This window comes from Bos taurus, chromosome 10 (assembly GCF_002263795.3).
Source record: "Bos taurus isolate L1 Dominette 01449 registration number 42190680 breed Hereford chromosome 10, ARS-UCD2.0, whole genome shotgun sequence".
Classification (NCBI taxonomy): domain Eukaryota; kingdom Metazoa; phylum Chordata; class Mammalia; order Artiodactyla; family Bovidae; genus Bos; species Bos taurus.
This window is the reverse complement of record NC_037337.1, coordinates 18,246,175-18,270,214: the sequence shown is the minus strand read 5'-3', so window position 1 is coordinate 18,270,214 and position 24,040 is coordinate 18,246,175. Positions and strand designations below refer to the sequence as shown.

Sequence of the window (24,040 nt, the reverse complement as noted above, 5' to 3'; positions counted from 1 at the left end):
TTGGATGCTATAAGTTTTGCTATTTCCCTTTTGAAGATGAGAAAACAGAAGCTCAGAAGGTGGAAGCAACCTGTGGGTGGGCACACAGCTTGTAAGAGTGGGAAGCTGGGTGTGAACTTGAGTCTTCTGAGCCCAGTTTCAATGTGTTTTGGGTTTGTTTCCTGTTCTCATCTCCCCTAACCCTCTCTGGGCAGCTCAGCTCTCCCAGGCGAAAAGAAGGCAAGACAAGTGGTCCTCAGCTGCCTGCATTACTTTCACCCTGGCCCACAGTAACAGGGCACCAACAGGGCGAGTTGACACTTTTCTCCCAAGCCCACATCTCCTCCAGGCAGCAAAACCAACCAGCTAGTAGGACATAGCAACTTCACTTTCACTTTTCACTTTCATGCATTGGAGAAGGAAATGGCAACCCACTCCAGTGTTCTTGCCTGGACAATCCCAGGGACAGGGGAGCCTGGTGGGCTGCCGTCTATGGGGTCGCACAGAGTCGGACACGACTGAAGCGACTTAGCAGCAGCAGCAGCAGCAGGACATAAAAGGCCAGAGGGACAGGTAACTACCCGAGTCATTAGCTACAATGATCCAAACTGGCCTGGTTTAGAGACAGGTTTGCCATCCCCTCCAATGTTCAAACACCTACAGCTGGACTAAATATCTGTCCAACACCAAAACCTTCCTCCCTCTGTCCCTGCTGATACTAAGCAGGACACTGTAGGGCTCCTAGGCACAAAAAGCTTTGTGTCCCCCATTTTTTGATTACAGGAAATAGGCTTTATTCAGACTCCATGACCTTTCCTGAGAAAGGGCAGGTTCAAACAGTTGCTAGATCAGAGGAGGGAGGAGCTGCAGAGACAAGGGAGGAACAGCCAAGAAACCACAGCGCAGCTTGGGGCATGGTCCTGGTTCCCCCTCAAGGGAGCCACACAGTATCTCTGAGCTGTTGTGCAGACACTGAAGCCCCCACCAGGTGAGAGAAGTTAATGGGGTGCTGCCCACAAGCACAGACATCCCAGACAGGTTGGAATCAGAAGGTTGACGATGCTGACTCCCACTTACTGCACCACCATCAATTGAAAGGATGTCCGTGAAATGATCATGGCCTTTTTGAATCATTGCTGTAAAACACCTAACGACTCCCCCTCCGGGTTGCAACACATGATTTTGAGGTCATTAGCCCACTGTGGCCCCCTCTTCCTGCCAAAATAATAGTGTCAGTTGCTCAGCCGTGTCCAACTCTTTGTGACCCCATGGACCTTAGCCTGCCAGGCTCCTCTGTCCATGGAATTCTCCAGGCAAGAATACTGGAGTGGGTTGCCATTCCCCTCTCCAGGGGATCTTCCTGACCAGGGATCAAACCTGAGTCTCCTGCATTGAAGGCAGATTCTTCACTGTCTGCGCCATCAGGGAAGCCCACGTCACCAGGAAAGTCGGGCAGAGTAATAAAAGCTACTTTTTTTACTTCACCCAAAACTCTGGTTCCAAGATTTAATTTGGTGTCTGGGTACAGAGGCCAGATTCAGCTTCACTTCTTTTGATTCTGCCAATATTTGCATCTCACGCCTCCCTTAGCACCATCTGCATCCTCCGTGGATAGTTATTCTGTATCAGAGCCCTGGCCCGCCTCTTTGCATTGTCATGTTGCTTTACTACAGAGATTAGTCTCTAGTCCCACTTTTAAAACCAATATGTTTTCCCCTAAGTGTCTAGTAACCCTACTACGCATCTGTGGTGAAAATGCATAGCAGGGGTTTAAACATGCCAGAGAACTAGGCATGGACTTTGGCCAGCAAATCTTACAGACACAAACTGGGGTTAAACTGGTCAAAAGTAGTTTAAATCTGTTTTTTGTTTTCTAGTAGTTTGGGGTCTGCATTTTTGTTGCAAATCAATTTTTCACTAATTTAATCCATTTCTTTCTAAGACACTATTTTAGCTTGAACCCAGTAATAGACTTTACTGTCAAAATATAATTGATTTTGCTCTCAGCACCTTTTTACAACTCAACTGATTATGAAATGCGTAAACAGTGGGGACCTGATAGATATCACTGTCCTTTGTGACTTTCATGAATCTGGATTACAGGCAACAATAACAGACAGTAATTTATCATTATTTTGTGCACTTACAGTCTAGTAGGTACTGTGCTAGGCGGTTTCCATAGAATTATCTTATTCAATCCTCACAATGACTCTGGGAAGGAGCTTCTAGTAGTACCTCCATGTTTCTGAGGCACAGAGGGCCTAATCAATCTACCCAAGGCCACAGAGTAATGGGTGATAGAAACTAGATGAGTACCCAGGTCCTTCCAACGCCAAAGCCCATGTTCTTTACCACGCTACTATGCTGCCACATAGAAATGATGTCCAGTAGACGTCCAGGTAATTTGGTCAGTCAGTGGCACAAGCGGTGGCTCAGATGGTAAAGAATCTGCCTGCAATGTAGGAGATACGGGTTTGATCACTGGATCAGGAAGATTCCCTGGAGAGGGGAATGGCAACCCACTCCAGTATTCTGGCCTGGAGAGTTCCATGGACAGAGGAGCCTGGCAGGTTACGGTCCATGGTGTCACAAAGAGTCAGATACAACTGACTATAAAGTAGTAGAGGTATTGAATAATGATATATATGCTTATGTCCATGAGAGTAATTTAAAAGTCAATCACCTGGTTACTAACTCAGGCCAACATGTTAACCCCTCTCCGTCTCAACAGTGAAGACAGGGCCTGGTGACCTTGTCTCCTCTGTGATGACCATCCTAGTGTATGACTGACGGACATGACGAGGCTCCCCTGAGTCCTCTGGGGCACTGCTGAGGCGGTCCCTGGTCAGGCAGGCACACCCAGGTAAGACCAGCCAGTCAGTTTCTGGGTTTGCCTGCTTTGGCTGGCCCAGCAGGGACCTGGGATTTGACGGAAAATGAACAGAAGGCAAGGAGATTTCTATGTAATCATCAAATGTGTTTACAGCCAGACCCCAGTTTTCACCACCTTTCCTTTTACCAATCCATTCACCCAGACACGCCTGAAAGCCACCTACATTTAACTTTTCACCACCTCGATTCAAGAATTTGTCAGTTTCTACCAGGCGGTTAATATTACCAGTCGATCGTTTCCCGACTGATGTATGAGTGCCACCTAGATGTGAATGGAGGTAACTGCAGGCCACATTATTCCTCCTCAGTTCTTAGATCTTTGCAGAGAGAGCAAGAAGCAAGGACTACATTAAGATCTTTGTTACATTTGACTCAATACCTAGAAAATTATACAGATGCAGTTTCTGCAAGACTGGAAAAAAGAAGTTAATAAATTTAATTTCCATTCCCGGATGGCTCAGCGGGTAAAGAATTTGCCTGCAATGCAGGAGACACAGGAGATGTGGGGTAGATCTCTGGATTGGGAGGATCCCCTGGAAGAGAAAATGGCTACCCGTTCTAATATTCTTGCCTGAAAAATCCCATGGAGAGAGGAGCCAGGCGGGCTATAGTGCATAGTATTGCAGAGTCGGACACAACCGACCTGGAGCACAGATGGACGGATGACCCCAGGATCATATACACTGAAATCACTGAATGCTCAGAATGTTAAGGGAGATAAGGATAGGTTATTCCCCAAATAATCTACCACTAAATTTCTGATCAAACTTGGGCAAACGACATCTCCATTCTTTCTATATTGTCTCCTCAATATTCTCAATGAGGATGTTGGATAGTGTGGTATAAACCATTCTTACAAGGCTCAATTCTAGGATGGAACACAATACTGCTGTGGGACAGCTTTGAACAGCTGCTATTTTGTTTCAGGCTGGCAGGTGGGACAATAAGTAAAGAATAAATTATCTTGAGACCCTTTGGAGGTGACCAAGGCAGGCACCACCCAAGCCCGTTGCACATTTTCCTGCCTCTCCTCTCCCTAACTAACAGAACCCTGACAATATTTGTGTTGGCAACGTTCCTAGCCCAGACCTAGGTCTGGCTAATGGGATGTAACCAGAAGTCAACTTGGTGTTGCTGCTGAGAAAGCTATTATGTGCGGAAAAGACACAGCCTTAGCTGACAAGCATCCTCAGCACTTCTTCCTGCCTGGAATGTGGACTCGGTGGGGCAGACTGGTCACCTGGTGCTCATGAGGACATGTGGTCACATGCTAAGGTACCAGAAAGCGTCTTGGTCCTCGACAAGAGCATCTTCACAGGCCTAGGGCCTCTTCCTCTGGAGTTGTTATTCCGGAAAAACACACACCTTTATTTGGTTTTATGACTGTTGTTGGACTTCTAAGCAGAAATTCATCCCCAACTGACACGGCCACTCAGGTTTTGTCATTCATTTTCTTACTCAACAAATATTAGAGTACAGAGTACTTGCTTGTGACCACGCGCCAGTCTGATACTAACAGCCAGGGGTGCTTGCAGTCTGGTGAGATCGGCTCTGTGGCCGTGTCACTCATCAGAAGGCCTGGAAGGAAGGGAGGTGGTCAGAATAGTCTCTCATTCCCCACCCCCACTCCCCCACAGGTGACTCATTTGGGTATTCAAGAATTAGCCTGGTAAAATGAACCCCCTTAAGAAGGGGGCTTCCCAGGTGGCTCAGTGGTAAAGAATCCGCCTGCAATCCGCCTGCTAATGCAGGAGACACAAGAGACATGGGTTTGATTCCCCGGGTCAGGGTGATTCCCCTGAAAAAGGAAATGACGACCCACTCCAGCATTCTTGCCTGGAAAATTCCATGGACAGGGGAGCCTGGTGGGCTACAGTCCGTGGGGTCGCAAAGACTCAGACATGACTAGTGAATGAACACACACACACACACACACACAAGGGCAAAGAGGGCTATAGCAGACCCAACCAAATGGGCATTTTCCCTTCCTCTGTGCTGACAGTGCCTTGGTTTTCATTCCAGTGCTCCTCTCTCCCTCCCTCTCCCTTTCATGACTTTGTTAAATCCTTTTGCCTGTGATTTCTTTAGGATGGGCCTGAGACTCGGTTCTAATGAGACAGGAGGCAAATTCTGCTACGATGATGTCTAGAAAAGCTTTATTCACTCTTAAAAAGAAGACAAAGAAGAAAGAATGGGCTGTCCTTTCTTCTACCGGTCCTCATGTCTGCCCACAATGCTTACACCCATGGCAGACATCCTCAAAACAAGGGAAGTGAACCAGAGGAGACCACACTGAGCTTGGCAGAGTGGAAAGACAGCATCTCAGTGGCATAATTTACTTTTTATCTTAATCAAACCTAGACCCACCAGGTGCCCAGGTCTATGTTATGTGAGTTAATAAATCCTCCTAGTGTTTGTCTTTTGGATTGGATTTTCTGTTACTTGCAGCCAAAAATACCCTGCTACGAAGGCATTCTGGAGAGAAGTAGCAGCATATGCTATAGAAACCAGAGATACGACAAGAGATGACCTGTTTTAAGACCTAGAGGTATTAAAGACCCACATCTAAGGTGATAGAGTAGCTTGATGGAATGTATGTGGGTGCTCAGTTGCTCAGTCGTGTCCTGCCCTTTGTGACCCCATGGACTATAGCCCGCCAGGCTCCTCTGTCCATGGAATTTTCCTGGAGTGGGTTGCCATTTCCTCCTCCAGGGGATCTTCCTGACCTGGGGATCGAACCCACGTCTCTTGTGTCTCCTGCATTGAGGGGCAGGTTCTTTACCACTGCACCGCCTGGGAAGCCCAGCTTGATGAAATGATGCCACACAATTAAGCAGAGACCTAAAGACCAAGGGAGAACTACTGAAAATTTTCAGCATATGACACTGGCAATTCTGTATCAGGAGCAACACTAGAAACAGGAAAACCATGACCGTGGTTGCTTTACTTACCTACACCAGCAATGATGAAGATGTGATGAAGGGGAGTGATAGAAAGAAGAGCAAAATACAGACCCACGGAGGCAGCTTAGGGACCTCAATCACCACTGGATGTGGTGGGGGGAAGAAAGAGGAGTTGAGTGACACTCATATTTCTGGCCTGGATAACCAGCAGGGTGTTGCTCAGGGAGATACAGAAGGAAGCACCTATGAGACTGAAATTATTTTCTTTGGGGGAAAGATAAGAAAAATTCCATTTTAATCATCCTGACATTTGAGGTCCTTACTGGGCATCTAGGTGGAGCCATCCTGCATGTAATTGCTAAGGGGGTAAAGTATGAACTGGTCTCCATGACTGAACTCAGCCAGATTTCCCCCATGCTTCATGTTTTAATGTACAAAGAAAGAAAAATATCATAAAGGCTCTGTGTATTTTTACAGGTAACATTTGAAGCCTACCACCTTGAAAAGAACTTTCTGAGGCTTTTAGCCATAAAACTAGACCATCACTTCTTCCCCAGGCAGCCCAACCAATGATCCTGACCAACCCTTGAACTTCGGGCTTGGATATACAGCTGCCTACTTGATCTCACCATTGGAAATGATTGGCAGGATCATCTGAGAAAAGGAAGAAACTCCAGTTGATCAAGTATAAGGAGATGAGAACACGGATCTGGGGTTCCTGTTGTAAATGTGGTTGTAAGATCAGGGGATACTTTCCCAGGTAAAAACTGGTGAAGAATGAATAGATCATACAATCCAGTAGCTCGAGATGAAAAGTGCTGAACAATCTTAGGAGGAGGGCATGGCAACCCACTCCAGTATTCTTGCCTGGACAATCCCATGGACAGAGGAGCTTGGTGGGCTACAGTCCATAGGGTTGCAAAGACTTGGACACGACTGGAGTGACTGAGCACACAGGTATGTGAACAATCTCGTGGCTGGCTGAACAATAGGTTGACTCATTCACTTGAAGTAAGTACTATGCAATGACTCACTGTGCTGGTCAGTGGAGGATCAAAGATGAGTAAGACCAGGTTGGTCATGGTTCAAGGTATTTCTGGGCATCCATGGAGAGGCACACATGTAAATCAAAAAGACAACGGAGAATTATAGGTGTCTTGATAGAAGCCTGTCTGAGGCACAAGAAAAGCCTCCCTCTTCTCCTGGAACCAAGAGGAATAGGGTTACAGAAGAAATGATGCCTGAACTGAGTCTTGTCTTGTCTGACGAAAGGCTATTTGCCATTTGTATAGGGAAGAAGAGACATTCCAGGCAGAAGAAGGTGGGGCAAAGTCTAAAGGCATAAAACAGAGGCATGGCCTATTCAGAGAGCTGTACTTGGTTTGCGAGGGCTGGACTAAGTGCTTCAGGAGTAGAGGGGTAGGCAGTGGCTACATCACAGCACACACTGATGCCACGCTATAGAGTTTGGGCTTTGTGGACAGTGAAGACGGGGATGGCGGGCACAGGAGGAGAGTAAATTTACTCTGATTTATATTTTAAAATCTCTTGAACAGCAAAATGATAGCTCAATTTTCATGAAAGAAAACAAGAAAAGAGGCAGGAAGATCAGTTAGGAGACCCCTGCAATGATCCAAAGAGCTGAAGACCTGAAATGAAGCGATGGCTTTAAGAAGACAAGAAAGGGGCAGACACAGAAGACTTTAAGAATGCATAATGGACAGAACTTGGTCACCATGGATGTGGAGAGGCACGAATACGGAAGGCATCCGGTTGGTCGGGCTTGGGAAACCAGAAGCATAAAGGTGCCACTTGCCAAAATCAGAAACATGAGGATGAACAAGGAGAGACAAACATGAGTTCTGCGGTGATCCAGTCAAACATCTCCAGGTGGAAATGCACAGTAACGAATTAGCATCAGTCAGCAGCGCCAAAGAGACCTGATTGCGGAGGACACATTGGCTCTCTTGGTAGATTTCTGACCGACAATTAAATCGATAAATGACTAGACAAGTTAGGAATGTTACTTGTGCTCACTGAAGAGGTGGTATCAGCCTAAGACACTTCAGATTGACTCAGTGCTTTTGCACTCTTCACTTGATACTTCAGAACGGTGGACTCTGAATATTTTAGATGGAAACAGACCCACAGGTGATCTGACCTGCACTCAGCCTGGACATCCCTCCTCCAGCACCAGTTTCTCGGCTTGTTCACATGCTACCTGCGTGTCTCTGAATGCCTGCCTGCCCCCTGCCCCGTTCACTCCACAGTTAACAGGCATTCACACCGTTTTTGAAATGGAGGGCAGTACCACATGAAAAGGGCCATTCCATTGTTGGAAATTTCTGTTTCTTAGGGACATTTTTTTTTTTAATCTTAGGAACTTTTAAAAAATGTTGACAAAAGGCCTGTTATCTCAGAAAGTACCCTCAGCCTTAGGAGAGGCAGATTTTTCAACTGAGAGAAAGCCTCTGATCTTCAAGCAATCTATGTAACAGAAGGGATGTGTGACAGTCTTCAAGTCTAGGATTTGCCTCAGGTCCTTTCTTCTAAAAAATAAAATAGAAGTATTTGAAGAGCGTTTGCTATGCGGCTTTTGTTTTGAAATGACATTTGCCCGCTGTGCTTTAATTCAGTACATAGCTTAATGGTTTAAGCGATGCTTGCTGCAGAATGGAATGGATTATAGCTTTGAACGTGGCACCTTTCAGGCTTTTCAAAAGCACACCAGCACGGGGAATGTTTTTTTTTAACGAGTGATCTGGGGTGCTGCAGTTCTGCAAATTCCCAGCAGGGGGAGCTGGGCCATGTAAGTGGCAACTTAAAAATTTTTGTTTCTTGCTTCTGAAAGGTATAAGCACTTTTAAGGAGCTGTCTCAATGTCCCCTTGTTGCAAAATTTAACATTATCCCTCCTAATCCCAAATTCCAAAATACATGTGGCTTCTGAGCAATACTGTGTTCACACCTAGGAGGAGAGGAATATGTTTTTCTCTTCATTACAGGTGGAAGCCCAGTTGAGTACAGCCAAGTCATGTCAAGGAGAGACAGTTTGTGGGGAGAGAACAGTTTTGTCTTCTGGACACAAATAGTATTTATAAGCAGCCAGAGCAGCCCAGGGAGGCCATATGAGAAAGGAGGAAAGACACAACATATGGGTCCAATCTCCCCCAAAAGAAATGCTTTAAAGGCAAAAATGAAAACAAAGCAAATCTTTCATTACCTCCCCCCCCCCCACCCCTCCAATTTGTATTTGGAAGGATTACAAACCTAAAGAAAAAGTTGCAACAACAGTTCCATTAACACCCATGTATCCTTCCCTTAGATTCAGTGACCAGTTTACTACACTTGTATTTTCCCTCTCCTCCCCTTTCTCCTCTCTCTCTCCTGTCCATCAATTCCACTAATATTAATATATATATATATTTTAACTGAAGCATAGTTGTAATATAATTTGTGGTGTTAGTTTCTGCTGCCCAGCAAAAGGATTCAGATTATATATACATTCTTTTAAAAATTCTTTTCCATTATGGTTCATCATAGGACATTAAGTGTAGTTCTCAGTGCTATACTGTAGGGCCTTATTGCCCATCCATTCCATACATAACAGTTTGCATTTGTTAACTTCAAGCCCCCAATCCCTCTTTTTCCCCCCAACCAACCACCAATCTATGTTCTCTATGTCTATGAGCCTGCTTATGCTTCACAGATAGGTTCTCTTTGCGTCATATTTTAGGTTCCACATATAAGTGATATCATATGGTATTTGTCTTTCTCTTTCTGACTTATTTCACTTAGCATGCTGCTGCTGCTAAGTCGCTTCAGTCGTGTCCGACTCTGTGCGACCCCATAGATGGCAGCCCACCAGGATCCCCCGTCCCTGGGATTCTCCAGGCAAGAACACTGGAGTGGGTTGCCATTTCCTTCTCCAACGCATGAAAGTGAAGAGTGAAAGTGAAGTCACTCAGTCGTGTCGGACTCTTAGCGACCCTATGGACTGCAGCCTACCAGGCTCCTCCATCCATGGGATTTTCCAGGCAAGAGTACTGGAGTGGGGTGCCTTTGCCTTCTCCGACTCAGCATGAACATCTCTTAAATCCATCCATGTTGCTACAAATTCCACGCTTTCAAAAGACATGTAATTTCAACATTGAACTCTAGATGTCACTGTTAACCAGTTCTACGCAACCACCCTTCATAAGGTAAAAGTCATCACCCACATTAAAGTCACATTTATGTGATATTGTGCTACTTAATCTATAAAAACTGGAACAGCAGTAAGACATAGAATTCCATTAAATAATACTGTATGTTTTCTAGCCTCACTTTGAGGGGCTCAAAAAAAAAATTTTTTTTTAAAGGCCTGTTTTTCCCCAAGTGAGAGATAATAGCAAGAATGCATCATGCACCACTGGAATAGCAGGCATTGTCATATATTTGAAACCTCCTATTGGAAATGGCAACCCACTCCAGTACTCTTGCCTAGAAAATTCCATGGATGGAGGAGCCTGGTGGGCTACAGTCTATGGGGTCACAAAGAGTCGGACACAACTGAGCTGACTTCACGATTGGATATATGAGGTCTTTAGACTGGTCTTTTAGAAACTGATTTGAAACCCAAAGAATACAAAGATCTTTCACTCAGGAAAAGCTCATCATAGCTTTCATAAGGGAAATAAGCACACTTTAAGGTTTTGTCAAGTACAGTTTTGAGAAAACAAGGCTGGTATCTGGAAACCAAAAACTGAAACCAGCTCTTTTAATTCACATGATTATATTCAGTTCCTTGACAATCATGGGCCACTACTAATCTCCCCTCCTTAGTTCATTTGCATGAGTTTGGAGATTGGACAAAAAAGATCTTTTCTCCTGGCACTCTCTCAAGGTTTCACTAGGACATCAGGTATTGCTGTGCTGCTACTGCTGCTAAGTTGCTTCAGTCATGTCCGACTCTGTGCAACCCCAGAGACGGCAGCCCACCAGGCTCCCCTGTCCCTGGGATTCTCCAGGCAAGAACACTGGAGTGGGTTGCCATTTCCTTCTCCAAAGCATGAAAGTGAAAAGTGAAAGTGAAGTCGCTCAGTCGTGTCCAATAACTACTAGCATTATGCTAAAAATAAAACACAGGAAAACATGATAAAAATAAGTAGGAAAATAGTAAATTTCTAACCATCAGGAGATATTGATAAGCTTTAAAGAAATCAATAGGATCCATATACATACTATATAAAATTTCTAGAAGATATTTCTGTTTATTGAATGACAGAAGATGGGACCCCAAGAACCGATTTGCTCTTATGAACCACATTTTTTCCCCTATCAAATCTGGTTTATTCTAAAAGCAAAGAGCTGCTGGAACTTTTATTCTGTGCTTTTCAATAAACCTTAAGAAATCTTATAATTCCTTTTTTTTTTTTTTGCCATGGTTTTGCCATCTGGAGTACCTTTCATGATTGTAACTTCTGTTATTCTAGTCCTAAAAGTCACAAAGCATACATTTTCCAATGAAATGAAAATGTATTGTAAATATGAAGTCTTGCTAAAGCCCCTAAACGTAGCTGGCTTTTCCAAGTGATAAACAACGAAGGCCAGGAGTACAATGGCTCCAAGCAAACTTACCTTTCGTAAGTTTAAATGCCATTCATTGTATTTCTCTTTCAAAATGTATGTTCTGGTATTCATTTATGAATAGACATACAGACTAATGGAATATACTAGAAAGCCCAAAATACATAGCTACATATACACACGCATACATTCATACATATGGTAATAAAGAGGGAACCCCAAAATAGTGGGGGAAAGATTTATTCAATTATAGTAAAGGCATAACTGGATAGCCATCTGAAACAAAGTAAAATTGAATCCATACCTCAGATGATGCTGCTACTGCTAAGTCGCTTTAGTCGTGTCCGACTCTGTGCGACCCCATAGACGGCAGCCCACCAGGCTCCCCCGTCCCTGGGATTCTCCAGGCAAGAACACTGGAGTGGGTTGCCATTTCCTTCTCCAATGCATGAAAGTGAAAAGTGAAAGGGAAGTCGCTCAGTCGTGCCCGACTCTTAGCGACCCCATGGACGCGCGCCTACCAGGCTCCTCCATCCATGGGATTTTCCAGGCAAGAGTACTAGAGTGGGGTGCCATTGCCTTCTCCATGATACACAGGAATAAATTCCAAACGGATTAATATGAAATGTAAAAATGTAACAGCATAGTTATAAATTACTGAAAGACACAGAAGAAAAATTTTAACTTCAAAGTGTAGTCTTTCCATGACACAAAATCTAGAATCAGATAAGAGAAAATTACTAAATTCACCATTTAAAAAATGTAAAACTTCTGCTTAGCAAATAAATAAATAAAACTACATGAACAAAGATATAGGTCAAAAGGCTACTTGAAGAAAAAAGCCTTGAAATTTATATATTAAAAAATTCTTTCCTGTATGAAAAGCTTCTACAAATTAAGAGAATGATCAACAACCCAATAGAGAGACAGATCACAGGGGAGAAATATAAATGGTTCCCCAGGGCAGGAGATCAAGGTGCATAAATGCAGGGCCGGGGCTGGAATGAGGCAGGTGAGGTACTTAAGGTACAACATTTAAGGAGACCCTGAGAATTTCATTTTATTTAGTGCCGCCTTAAATTCTGCATCCAGGGCACCTCACTCACCCTACTCCAAGCTGAATGGATCATCTTACTGAAAGGATCTTAAACACAGGAAAAGAATCACAACCTCACTCAAAATAAACACAAATGAAAACTACCCAAGATACCATTTTTCACTTATCAGATTGGCAAAAATCCAAATGCTGGACAACACACCACCCTCAGACGTGGCTGGTCTAAGGGTTAGTTGTTTCAACCCCTCTGGAGAGCAATTTGCCACCCACTGGGCATTAAAATCACAAATCCATGTGTACTCTTGACTCACTTCTAAGACTTCATCCTACAGATACAGACAAACATAAAATCGACTTACACACAGGAGTATTTATTGTAGAATTCACTGCTGGTGACGGTAAAAGATTGGCTATGACCTAAATATGCATCACGGTTAAATACATTATGGTTAGTTTATATAGTGCAGTGCCATGCCGCTGTCAAATGAAGGGGCACGTGCTTTAGATATTGAAATGGAAAGTTCCCCAAGATATATTAAGTAAGAAAAGCAAGGTCCATGTGGTAGCCAAGGGGGAGGGGGAGGGGGAGGGATGGACTGGGAGTTTGGGGTTGGTGGGTGCAAACTATTACATATAGAATGGATAAACACCAAAATCCTACTGTATAGCCCCGGGAACTATTAATACAGCAATATCCTGTGATGAACCATAAAGGAAAAGAATATAACAATAGAATGTACGTATGTGTAACTGAATCACTTTGCTGTACAGCAGAGATTGGCACAACATTGTGAATCAACTGTACTTCAATTAAAAAAAAAAAAAGCATCTGCCTTAAAAAAGGGAACTATCACAGAGGGGTTATTTCCTGTTGGGGAATGGGAAGCGGGTGGATGGAGACAGAGGATCACTTTTTTTACATTGGAGTCAAGTAAATGTATTATTATCTATTAAAAATATGAAATACAAATGTGTTTTCCTCTGGCACTGCTGTCCTCTTATATCTATTTCTACCGAGATGCATGACACCTCAGGATATTTTTCTGAAGCTTGTCTCTCACCAAGCAGAGCTGCTCACTACTTGGAGTGACCTGACTTTTGGCAGAGATGTAAACAAGATGCCCAAACTTGGAGTCAGGCTATTAGGCTTTCAGGCTCTACTGAATCACTATCAGGCTAAGCAGCCTACTTTTTAAGTCTGATCCTGTGTCAATATTATCGATTAAGAACATAAGCTGACTCGGCAAGAAAGTGCACAGGAGCCAAGGGGAAAGAGGGGACCTTGGCTTGTTAGTCCGAATAGACACTGCCTCGTGGCTTCCATATGCAATAGTTTTCTGCATCCCTAAATATCTTAAAGATATTTATTTATTCGGCTGCATTGCATCATAGTTGTGGCAGGTGAGATCGCTGATCTTTATTGTGGCTGCAAACTCTGTGGGATCTAGTTCCCTTGAAGAGGAAAAGTTAAAATTTTACATAACCTCCTGCTCCTTCTGCCTCTGTAACTCAGCTTGCTCCTTGCAAAGTCTGGATCACGTAAGTCTCAGAAAGTGGGGACTCACAATACTAGGAACTGGAGCTTATCTCATTTACCCTTGTCCTGCTCTTTGCAATCGCCCAGCCCCTGCAAACCCGAAAACTTGCTTAATCATGCCTGGCCGTGTATAAAAACTCTGTAACCCCTTTGTTCAGGGCTGAGAGCTAGGAGTGTTAACTCCTCTGGGCCCGCCAGTGTAATAAACCTGAGTTCTCCAGCTCTCCAAGTGTGGTGCTTGGTTTCTCGATTTCTACAACACCCTGACCAGGGATCTATCTCAGGCCCTCTGCATTGGGAACTTGAGACTTTGCTATTGGACCACAGGGACATCCCCCTGACATTGTTCTATACAGTGAGTGTTGCGTAACTCTGCAGCCTCTGTCTCCTACTCAGCAGTGCTTCTGGCCTGTATTTGGTTCAGGGCAGGAATAGGGATGGATTGGGTCAAAGGTGGACTGTCTGGCTCAGGGGACTTTGCTGACGTTTCATTTTCTCAGTTACACATGCCATTCAGCACCCTGGCCAATTTGGTTAAGAATATTTCTCAAGTTCCCTTTGGGGGAAAGCGGTCCCTTCCTTCAGAAGAACAGGGGAAAGGGACTCGAAAATCCTGTCTCTTCTGACACTCTGGTATAGGACGGACCATAGGGAAGGGCAGGTTGGAGGCTTTGTACACCCTACCCCAATTTCACCTGAGCAAACCTTCTCTCATCTGTTTTAATACTAGAGATCCTGGCTGACCCCCAAAGCTGTTTTCGACCCATAATACCACCTATTTTCCAAGGCAATCTTTTTTGGCCTAGACAATGACTCAGTGGAGGACTTACTCTTGCTAAAGCCAGCATTCGCCCAGGAAAATGTGAATACTTTGGAGGAAAGAAGGATAGCACCATCCGCGGGGGACCAGATTCACCCAAGGGCAGGGAGCAGAAGAAAATACAAAATAATCATCTTGGTATCTATGAGTTCCTGAGCACCGTGAGTGTCCTGGGTCCTGGCTGGAGGCCTGACACACATTTCCGCCAATCCCTGGACATGTATGGCTGGTAGTACTGCCTGCATTTGTAATACAGAACCCTGCTTGCCTTGGAGACCTTCCCCTGACACCCATCTAATGTATGCCTCTCACCACTGTTCACTATTTCAGTTTCCCTATCAGCTTCAAAGTGCTCATCAAAATTTGTCATCAAAATTTGTTTGTTAGTGAAAGTCACTTAGTCGTGTCCAACTCTTTGCGACCCCATGGACTGTAGCCTGTCAGGCTCCTCTGTCCATGGAATTCTCCAGGCCAGAATGCTGGAGTGGGTAACCATTCCTTTCTCCAGAGGATCTTCCTGACCCAAGGATCAAACCCAGGTCTCCTGCATTGCAGGCCAATTTTTAACAGTCTGAGCCACCAGGGAAGCTTTTTGTTTGTTAACTGACTTTTTATCACTTTCTCCATTAAATTTTAAGCTCAGGGTAGGGAGGAACTATTTTCATCTTTCCCATTTTTTTTCTTATCTCCAGTGCCTAGCCCAGTGTTTGGCTGGGAGCAGGCTATACAAAAAATATAAAATTATTTGTTGAAGGTTCAGAGAGGAGGGGATATATGTATACATACAGCTGCTTCACCTTGTTATACAGCAGATCTAACACAACATTGTAAAACAATTATACTCCAATTAAAAAAAAGATGAATTAATTATGTGTATTGCTTGGGTTGTTGATTAATGCTTCGTTAATCCTATGCTTGATCATTTTTAGGAAAAGAGGTTTGGAAAGTCATTTTCTAACTTGCTCTTTGGTTCATTCATTGACATACTTTTTTTTTTTTTTTCCCAACTACAATTTTATTTTATTTTTAAACTTTACAAAATTGTATTAGTTTTGCCAAATATCAAAATGAATCCGCCACAGGTATACATGTGTTCCCCATCCTGAACCCTTCTCCCTCCTCCCTCCCCATACCATCCCTCTGGGTCGTCCCAGTGCACTAGCCCCAAGCATCCAGTATTGTGCATTGAACCTGGACTGGCAACTTATTCAATTTATTAAAAAATCTAATACCTTAAGTGTCAGGGGAAATACTGACTAAAACCGCCTGCCCTGGCCAGGGCAGATAGTAGCTACTTGTATGAGTTAACTTAGAATAGGAAGTCCTGGTAAGGAACTCAGAACAAGCCACCACCAACCGGAAAAATTTGGGAAAGGTCAGAATAAGACAGGAGATGCCAGTCCATATGTCCTACCAACTTTCCAGAATCTTTCTTGCTGGAATCCATCCCGCTGAGGGATGCAAGCATCACTGGGAAGGGCCCCGAGTCAGAATGACTGGCCAGAGGCAACCCAGAAACTAATCTCATCACCATAAAACCCGAAACTGCGAGCCACAGAGCAGAGCAGTTCTCCTGGGTTCCTTCATCCCACCGCTCTCTGCCTGGGCGCCCCTTCCCAAAAAAGTCTCTTGCTTTGTCAGCACGTGTGTCTCCTCGGACAATTCATTTCTGCGTGTTAGATAAGAGCCCACTCTTGGCCTTGGAAGGGATCCCCCCTCCTGCAACAAAAGCACTGAGGATGCAAATATGTATAATACTCCCTCAGCTTTCGGAGTTCAGACACATGTCAAAATAACTGTAACATAATATGATAAGCATTTGAATACTCACAAGCAGAAAGTACTCTTAGAACACGGTTTGCTTGGGGTGGAAATACAACAGGGAATCCACCAAGTCACATAAGCTCAGAACTAGAGCAAAGTAAAAGCCCTCCGCCCTCTTTCAAGGCTCGATTCATGCACATGTCTGGCACAGGCCACAACACTTTACTCAACGCAACTGACTCTCTAGGTTTCATTCAAGAAACAAAAGAACTCTGAGCAAAGCCCACAAAATACAGCCACTGACCAAAAGGGAAAAAAAAGAAGCAACTTGGGGCAAATAGGCAGAGAAAGGAGCAGGGCTGTGTGGTTCAGGAGAGTGCCACGGCAGTCCATAGCAGAGGGCGGAAGACAATTGGCGCCTGAATACAGGGGTGCACACAGATGCCCACGCCCATTGTGTCATCCTTTTCGGTCACGGTGACACTCTGGTCCAGAGCTTATCTCTGAAAGAGTTACCTTGCCGTAATTTATTGAATAAATATGAAACTGTCCACTGATGCGTCCTCCTGGAGCCATTGGAAGCTGAGCAGTGCCCCAGCTGGGAGAGGAGGTGTGAAGGCTCCCCCGCCCTCGCCCCTGAGGACGGGTGGATGGTGCAGGCAAAGGCTGACCAGGCTACGGGGAGGGGCGGTGTGTGGCAGAAAGGGGTCTTCCCCCCACAGCAGAAAGCACCGTGGGAGACTGCACTCTCACACTTGCTTAGCTTCTTCCTGTCATTAGCTCTGTTTGGACTCAAGAAATTCAGTGTGAGCAAAATTAAAAACAAGACGAGGGAGACAGGAGCCTGGGGAGGTGCCAAGAATTCTGCCTGACATTCAAAGCCTTGGGTTCTGGGGATTTGGCCAAGGGGGCTCCGCGTCCTTGTGCGAGCAGCCTTCCACTGCCCATCAAGCCAAAAGGAAAAGCTCTGTGCTGGATTAAAGATGAATTTCACTTGCTAAAACCCAACAGACTGAGTCACCAAGTACCTCAATTCATTTACACATTTATTTTAAGCACCTATTGAAAAGCAAAGTGCCTGGAAGTGCTCCCGGGCCTGGATGGGGGGTAGGCTGGGGAAATGGGAACAAATAAGTACAAGAAGTGGGAACAGAAGAACAGAAACAGTGCTCAAGGGGGTCAGCCAGTGGCTTTTGAGCAGAGTCCACTGGGTGGTCCAAGAGTGGACAAGGAATGGCTCTCCAGGCTGGCAGCGCGTCCACACTTGTGAAGGCACAACCTGAACGCCGGCCGGGCCAGGGAGCAGCAAGTCGCAGCTCGGCCAGCATCTAGGCCCTGGACTTTATTCCGCAGGAAATGGGGACTCACAGATGGAATTTAAGCGAGACGCACATCCTAATGTGTATTTTAGAAAGACAGTTTGCTTTGGAAAGAGGTGGTGAGGAAAAAAAACTCTGAAGAGGGGAGACACTTGAAGCACATGAGTTTCACCCTATCACATTTAAATTACTTTCTGTTCTGATTAACAATTCACTGAAAAAGCTAATAGCCAGCTCTCCATGTAGCACTGATGGTGTCCAACTCATTTTATCTTCATAACAGTTCTCTGTAAAATGGGGACTAATAATTCCTATTGACTGAGTTATTGTGAAGACACATGGCTTAAGGAAATCCTTCTGTATGAACAGCACACAGCACAGTGTCTGGCACAAGGCAAGCTCTCAGAGGGGCTCCTTGCTGTCTGCATCAGCTCCAACACATTCCTGCATGAAGGTTTTGCATCAGCCTATTATTTCAAGGCACCTACTCAAGGACTGTTTCTTTAGCACCAGGGATTTTTTTTCTGGGGGGAAGGAGGATAGGTCTTGGGGGTGATTCTGATTCTTTCAGGATCATTTAAATGTGAAAGCCTGAGGTTTCTGAAAGGCTGGTCTCCAGGGAGCTAAGATGGTTTTTTTTGTGTGGGGGGTTTTTTTCTTTTTAGTTTTTATCCAAGGGACCCTGTTCTTTCAAATGCCTGCCATACTTTTGTAAGCAAAGTTTCATCTATTTTTATTAAGTTGTCAGCAAAAATAGCATGCACATGCTCAAACCATGAAAATGTAGAATTTTTTAGTCAGAGTTTGAAACTGAGATCAAGTAAAAAAAACAAATTCATAGCAAGTTAACGTGATGCTTAACAATAGAAACAATTACTGCACTGTTCTCTATTAATTAGACATATATGCTGTCCCATTCCCATCAATGCCAATCATGAGTGGGTGGAGCAGATACTTCTCTGAAGACTGGCCAGAGGTTCCTATTCGATGTCTAGAAGGATGAGGTTAAGATGAAGAAGAAATCTCTGTGGGTTTCAGATACACTTTCTTGCTTTAGGAAGTCACGGCTAGAACTCTCCCTTCAAAGCCTAGCTATCAAAGTGCAGTCTTTAGCCTGAAGCTAACATTTGGGATCCTTCACTCCCTGTCAAGAAAGGAAGTGTCACACACTTCTGAGGGACTGGAGAGGAATCCCCATGTTCTCCAACCCTGAGCCCAAGGACTTCTGCATTCTTACAAGCCTGGCTTCTCTTGCAACTCTTGGATCAGAAACATCAGTGGAGCTCCAGCAACAGGGTAAACACAGGCTGGCCAGGGAGTGCTCCATGGGCACTGGAAGAGCATTCCAGCTTGCTCTGGGTGGGCCTGGGGCCTTTCTGTGGCTTGGTGTTGGGAGCACGCCCTTCTCCCCCAGCTACTCTTGTGTGGGTTTAGCTCACATTCTCATTTAGTGCTTGTCACTTCTCATTAACTTTTGTTGCAGGCCGGGGGTTTGCCTTCACCTCTCTGTGGCTGGCAGAGGCTCTGTGGAGCTATTTCAGATGCAGAGACTCCTGCTGGAGAGTGATATCAGAGAGGCAGAGATAGCAATTTGAATTCTGGGCTTCCAATCAAATACTCAAAAAGGGCACTCTACCCTTTGAAAGTTACAGAGTAAACAGAACTTAGCTTGGGAAGCAAATGTACTTCTGATTATTTAAACTGAAGTTCTAGTGAGGACACGACGGTCAGTTGTTTCAACAACGTCTATGAGCAAATTTTGGGTAAATACACAGAGAACAAATACGAGTAATATCAAAGTTGTCCTTATAACATCAAATTCCTATTCATCTACTCACATCCTGGGGAATATCTGTCTCAGTCTTCTTGCAATTATCAACTTCAAACTGTGTTGTCCGACACCATTAGCTTTCATCAATTTGTAAGAATTCATACCCATATGTCCTTATTAGTATTTGTTTTTCCTTCGTATCATCAGCTTAGAGGTACTTAAGCCAATACTAAGAAAACAAGCTCCCCCAGTGGAAACAGACCACATTTCCTCTTCCTTCCAACTCATCTCACCACTCTATATTTACATTTCTGGCTCTTTGTGAACTGTGCTTTAATCAAAGGGTCCTTTAAAACTTTGCTACTCAAAATATGACCCATGGACCAGCAGCATCAGCACCACATGGGAACGTGTTATAAAAATAGACTATTCAGGACTTTCCCCAGACCTACCAACATAGGATCTAACATCTCCTGGAGAGTCACAGTGCAGCTCAGGGACACCGCCTCGAAGGGTAATGTGAGCACATGCACCCCAGTGTTCACTGCAGCACCACATTCAATAGCCAGAACATGAAAGCAACCTAGAAGTCTATCAACAGGTGAATAGATAAGCTGGGGTACGTGTATACAATGGAATATTACTCAGCCATAAAAAGGAACAAATGTGAATCAGTTGACCTGGAGTGGCTGAACCTAGAGCCTGTTATGCAGAGTGAAATAAATCAGAAAGAGAAAAACAAATATATATTAATGCATATATATACACGGAATCTAGAAAAATGGTACCGATTAACCTATTTGCAGGGCAGGAATAGAGCCACAGACATAGAGAATGGACTTGTGCACACAACTGGAGGGGAGGGTGGAACGAACTGGAAAAGCAGCCCTGACACATACGCTGCCATGCGTAAAACAGATAGCTAGTGGGATACTGCTCTATAATACAGGGCATCCAGCCTGGTGCTATGTGATGACCTAGAGGAGTGGGACGGGAGGTGGGGTGGGAGAGGCTCAACAGGGGGGATGTATGTATACATATGGCTGAGTCACGCTGTTGTACTAACACAACACTTTAAAGCAGTCATTCTCCAATTTAAAACAATAAATTTAAAAATGTAAAAAAAATTTTAAATTGCAGCCAAAATATATAAGGAAAAATTATTATAAAGATGTATCTGTCAATTAAAGTATTTTAATTCTTCTGCAAAACAGCATAATGTGAATCTCACAAATCTATAATCTGCTAAAAAATTCAAATACTTCTGCATAAAAAGTTCAAATACGACAGGTCATATGGGCATAAGTGAACATAATATTAGGAAAAGCCAGTCTGCTTTATTAAGTGCCAGACCTCATATGAGGACCATATGTGTATTAGCTCATGACTCTTCACTACAACGCAGGAGGTAGGCACCATCCTCCTCGTGTTGCAGGTGATGTAGGGGCACAGAGAGCTCATGGAACTTGTGCAAGGTTACACAGTCAATGATAAAAGAAGTAGGATTTGAATCCAAGCAGTCTGACTTCAGAGGGCATGTTTTTAACCACTGCACTATAACACCTCCCAGCAGTATGCACTTGTATTCAGGAAATTAAACAGTTGATTCGGGATCCGAAAGAAAAGCTAGGTTGCTATAAAGTGCATCATTTCAGGCTCAGTTAACATTTAGAAGCAGGGATTAGTTGAGTCGGAAATCATAAACTCTAATGGGGCTTCCTTCAGCGTTATCTGAAGACAGTAAGGATAGAGGGGATGCATGAAACCCAGTGGTTTTTCCCAAAGGAGTCGAAATTGGGGCCAGATGGGTCTCAGCCTCCAGTGTGCTCCCCACCATATTCCTTGCCTCTTTTGAACCCCATCTCAAAGCTTTGTGGGTTTCTTGTCTGTCCAAAGGCAACTTCACATGCATTGAATATCAAACGACAGCTTTTTCCTTTCTTTATTCACAGTCTCAGACTATCCATGTTGTTGCTGTTTAGTTGCTGAGTCCTTTCTGACTCTCTGTGACCCCATGGACCATAGCCCACCAGGCTCCTCTGTGCATGGGATTTCCCAGGCAAGAATACTGGAGTAGGTTGCCATTTCCTTCTCTCAGGGATTTTCCCAACCTAAGTATCGAACCTGCGTCTCCTGCATTGCAGGCAAATTCTTTACCACTGAGCCACCTGAGAAGCCCCAGAATATTCATATTGCTTTGATAAATTATTTTGTATTCTATTTAAAACCTCATTAAGAAAAAGGCTGGAGGGGGAAGGAGGTGCTTATAAATCATAATTGAGTAGCTCTAATACTAAACAGTGCAGCAATTTACATGGAAAGTACAACAGGAACTTTTAGATGTGATAGCCAAAGAGCTCTTCCTTTGATGAAACTCAGTCCTGCCTGCAATTGAGTGTTAAGACAGAATCTTAGCCTGGGCTCCAAAAAGTCATTTACTTGCTAGAGTCAGACCACCACTCTTACATTTATAGATGAAAGGAGAGTGGACATCCAGGCCCCAATGAATATACTGTGGAACTGGTACCATCTCTCTGGGGCACCTGTTTTTAAGCAAATGGTGCTTTCTGTCAAAGGGTAGCATCCCACAAGGATTCTCTCCAGCCCAGAATGTTTTCAGAATGCAGGGCGGGGAGTTCTTGGAACAGACTTCAGAAGTCCAAGGAGGCTGAAAACTTCCTGTTGAAAGTACAACTTCGGCTATAAAGGCACTAGACCGCTTTCATTTGGAAGCCTGCCCCAGTTGGTGGGAGGCAAGATAAAATATGCCATGCCCTTAAAATGCCACCCTGATGACGCCAACCGCCTCTTGACTGATCCAGCAGTGCCCTTTTCATAACCTCGTCTTCAGAGGTAAGGAAGAAGCTCCAGATCCAACAAGGAAAGATCACTGAGATTCTTACAACGCACATGATGTAAATGTAAATCACTTAATAACTGAAACGCCAGAGTGAGACTTGGCAACTCCCAAAGATCGAAAACTCAGAGCAGAACAAACCGCCCCATTTAATCCACTTCTCCCAGAGCTCACGGTTCAGAGTTGGGGGTTGGGTTGGACCATAGTTGATGGGGAGGAAGCATGTCACAGCTTGGCAAACAGTGCAGTTGGCAGGCACAGATCAAACACCCCGAGACCCACTCCAGATACCCCAGTCCGGGGCACTTACCTTGCACTGCCCGGACACGCAGATGGCCGTACCATTCTGGTCACAGGGGGTACCATCAATGACCTTCTCAGCTTGCCGAACATAGAAGCGGTAGCCCATTGCCTGGCAGTTCAGCTCACACTTCCGATTGCCCTTGACTACCAAAAACAGCAACAAAAACCAATCGGCATCTTTTATCTTTCTGTATTTTTTTTATTAAGATAAAATTCACATAACATAAAATTAACCATTTTAACCAAAGCATGTATCTCAATGGCTTTTAGTATACTCACAATGTTTACAACCATTTTCACAAACTAACCTCAGAACATTTCCATCACCCCAGAAAGGAAATGCTGGACCTATCAGCTGTCACCCCGACCTCTCTCCTCCTCCCAAGACCTTGGCAGCCACCAAATCGATGTTCTTTCTCTGTGGATGTGCCTATTCTCGGTATCTCACAGTCACACACATTTAAGATGCATTAAAGCTATTAGATCTCTCCGTATTTGATGGGAGAGAGAAGAGGTTGCACCTTGATCTGCACACATGGTAGAGATTCGATGCTGAGTGAATACCATAAAGGGATTCTTAAAGAATCTCACAATACAAATAGGACTTCCCTTTTAGGCATCCTCCCATCTTTAACAGTCTCAATTATATCGTATAAATCAGTAATCACGGTGAGCACACAATGTTTGCGTTCTGCTTTTTATTACTTAAAATCTATGCAGTTATACCATTTTATGTTCTTTTAAACGGCCCAAGTTTCCTGTAATAATTCCTCCATTATGAGACATTTAAGTGGTTTGCCTGTCACCTTAGATTGAAGTCTAAAGTCCTCTCAAGAGCTGAACCTCACCTACCTTTATAGTCTCATTTCCTACTGTTCTATTTCCAACGAAGCATTTCCTCTGGGCAGCCGTTGATCACTGCTCTTCTGGCTTTGCCTATTTGACTAGCACCTGCTTCTACTTTGCTTTAGATCCCAGGTCACCCTCTCCGGGAAGCCCTCCATGGATCCTGATCTGCCCTCAAAGTCCATCTAGCACAGGCTGATCTGGTCTCCTCTACTATACGGTTCAACAAACATCATTTAAGGCATGGCTTTGAGGGGCCGCAGAGATGTGTCTGTCTTTTTTAGTTGATTTATTGTTGGCTGCACAGTGTCTCTGTTGCTGTGTGAGGGCTTTCTCTAGCTGCAGTAAGCAGGGGTTACTCTTCCTTACGGTGCATGGGCTTCTCATTGCGGTGGCTTCTCTTGTTGCAAAGCATGGGATGTAGG

General features: G+C 44.3%; 1 protein-coding gene across 3 annotated transcripts in view; it reads right to left on the bottom strand.

Moving 5' to 3' along the window:
- THSD4 (thrombospondin type 1 domain containing 4) overlaps nucleotides 1-24,040 on the bottom strand; it is a 677,746-nt gene that overhangs the window by 358,627 nt on the left and 295,079 nt on the right. For all 3 annotated transcript variants that reach the window (XM_059890602.1, XM_059890601.1, XM_059890603.1), the window contains exon 7: nucleotides 22,777-22,913. In XM_059890602.1, the coding sequence (XP_059746585.1) occupies nucleotides 22,777-22,913 (137 nt within the window). The remainder of the gene's footprint in view (nucleotides 1-22,776; nucleotides 22,914-24,040) is intronic.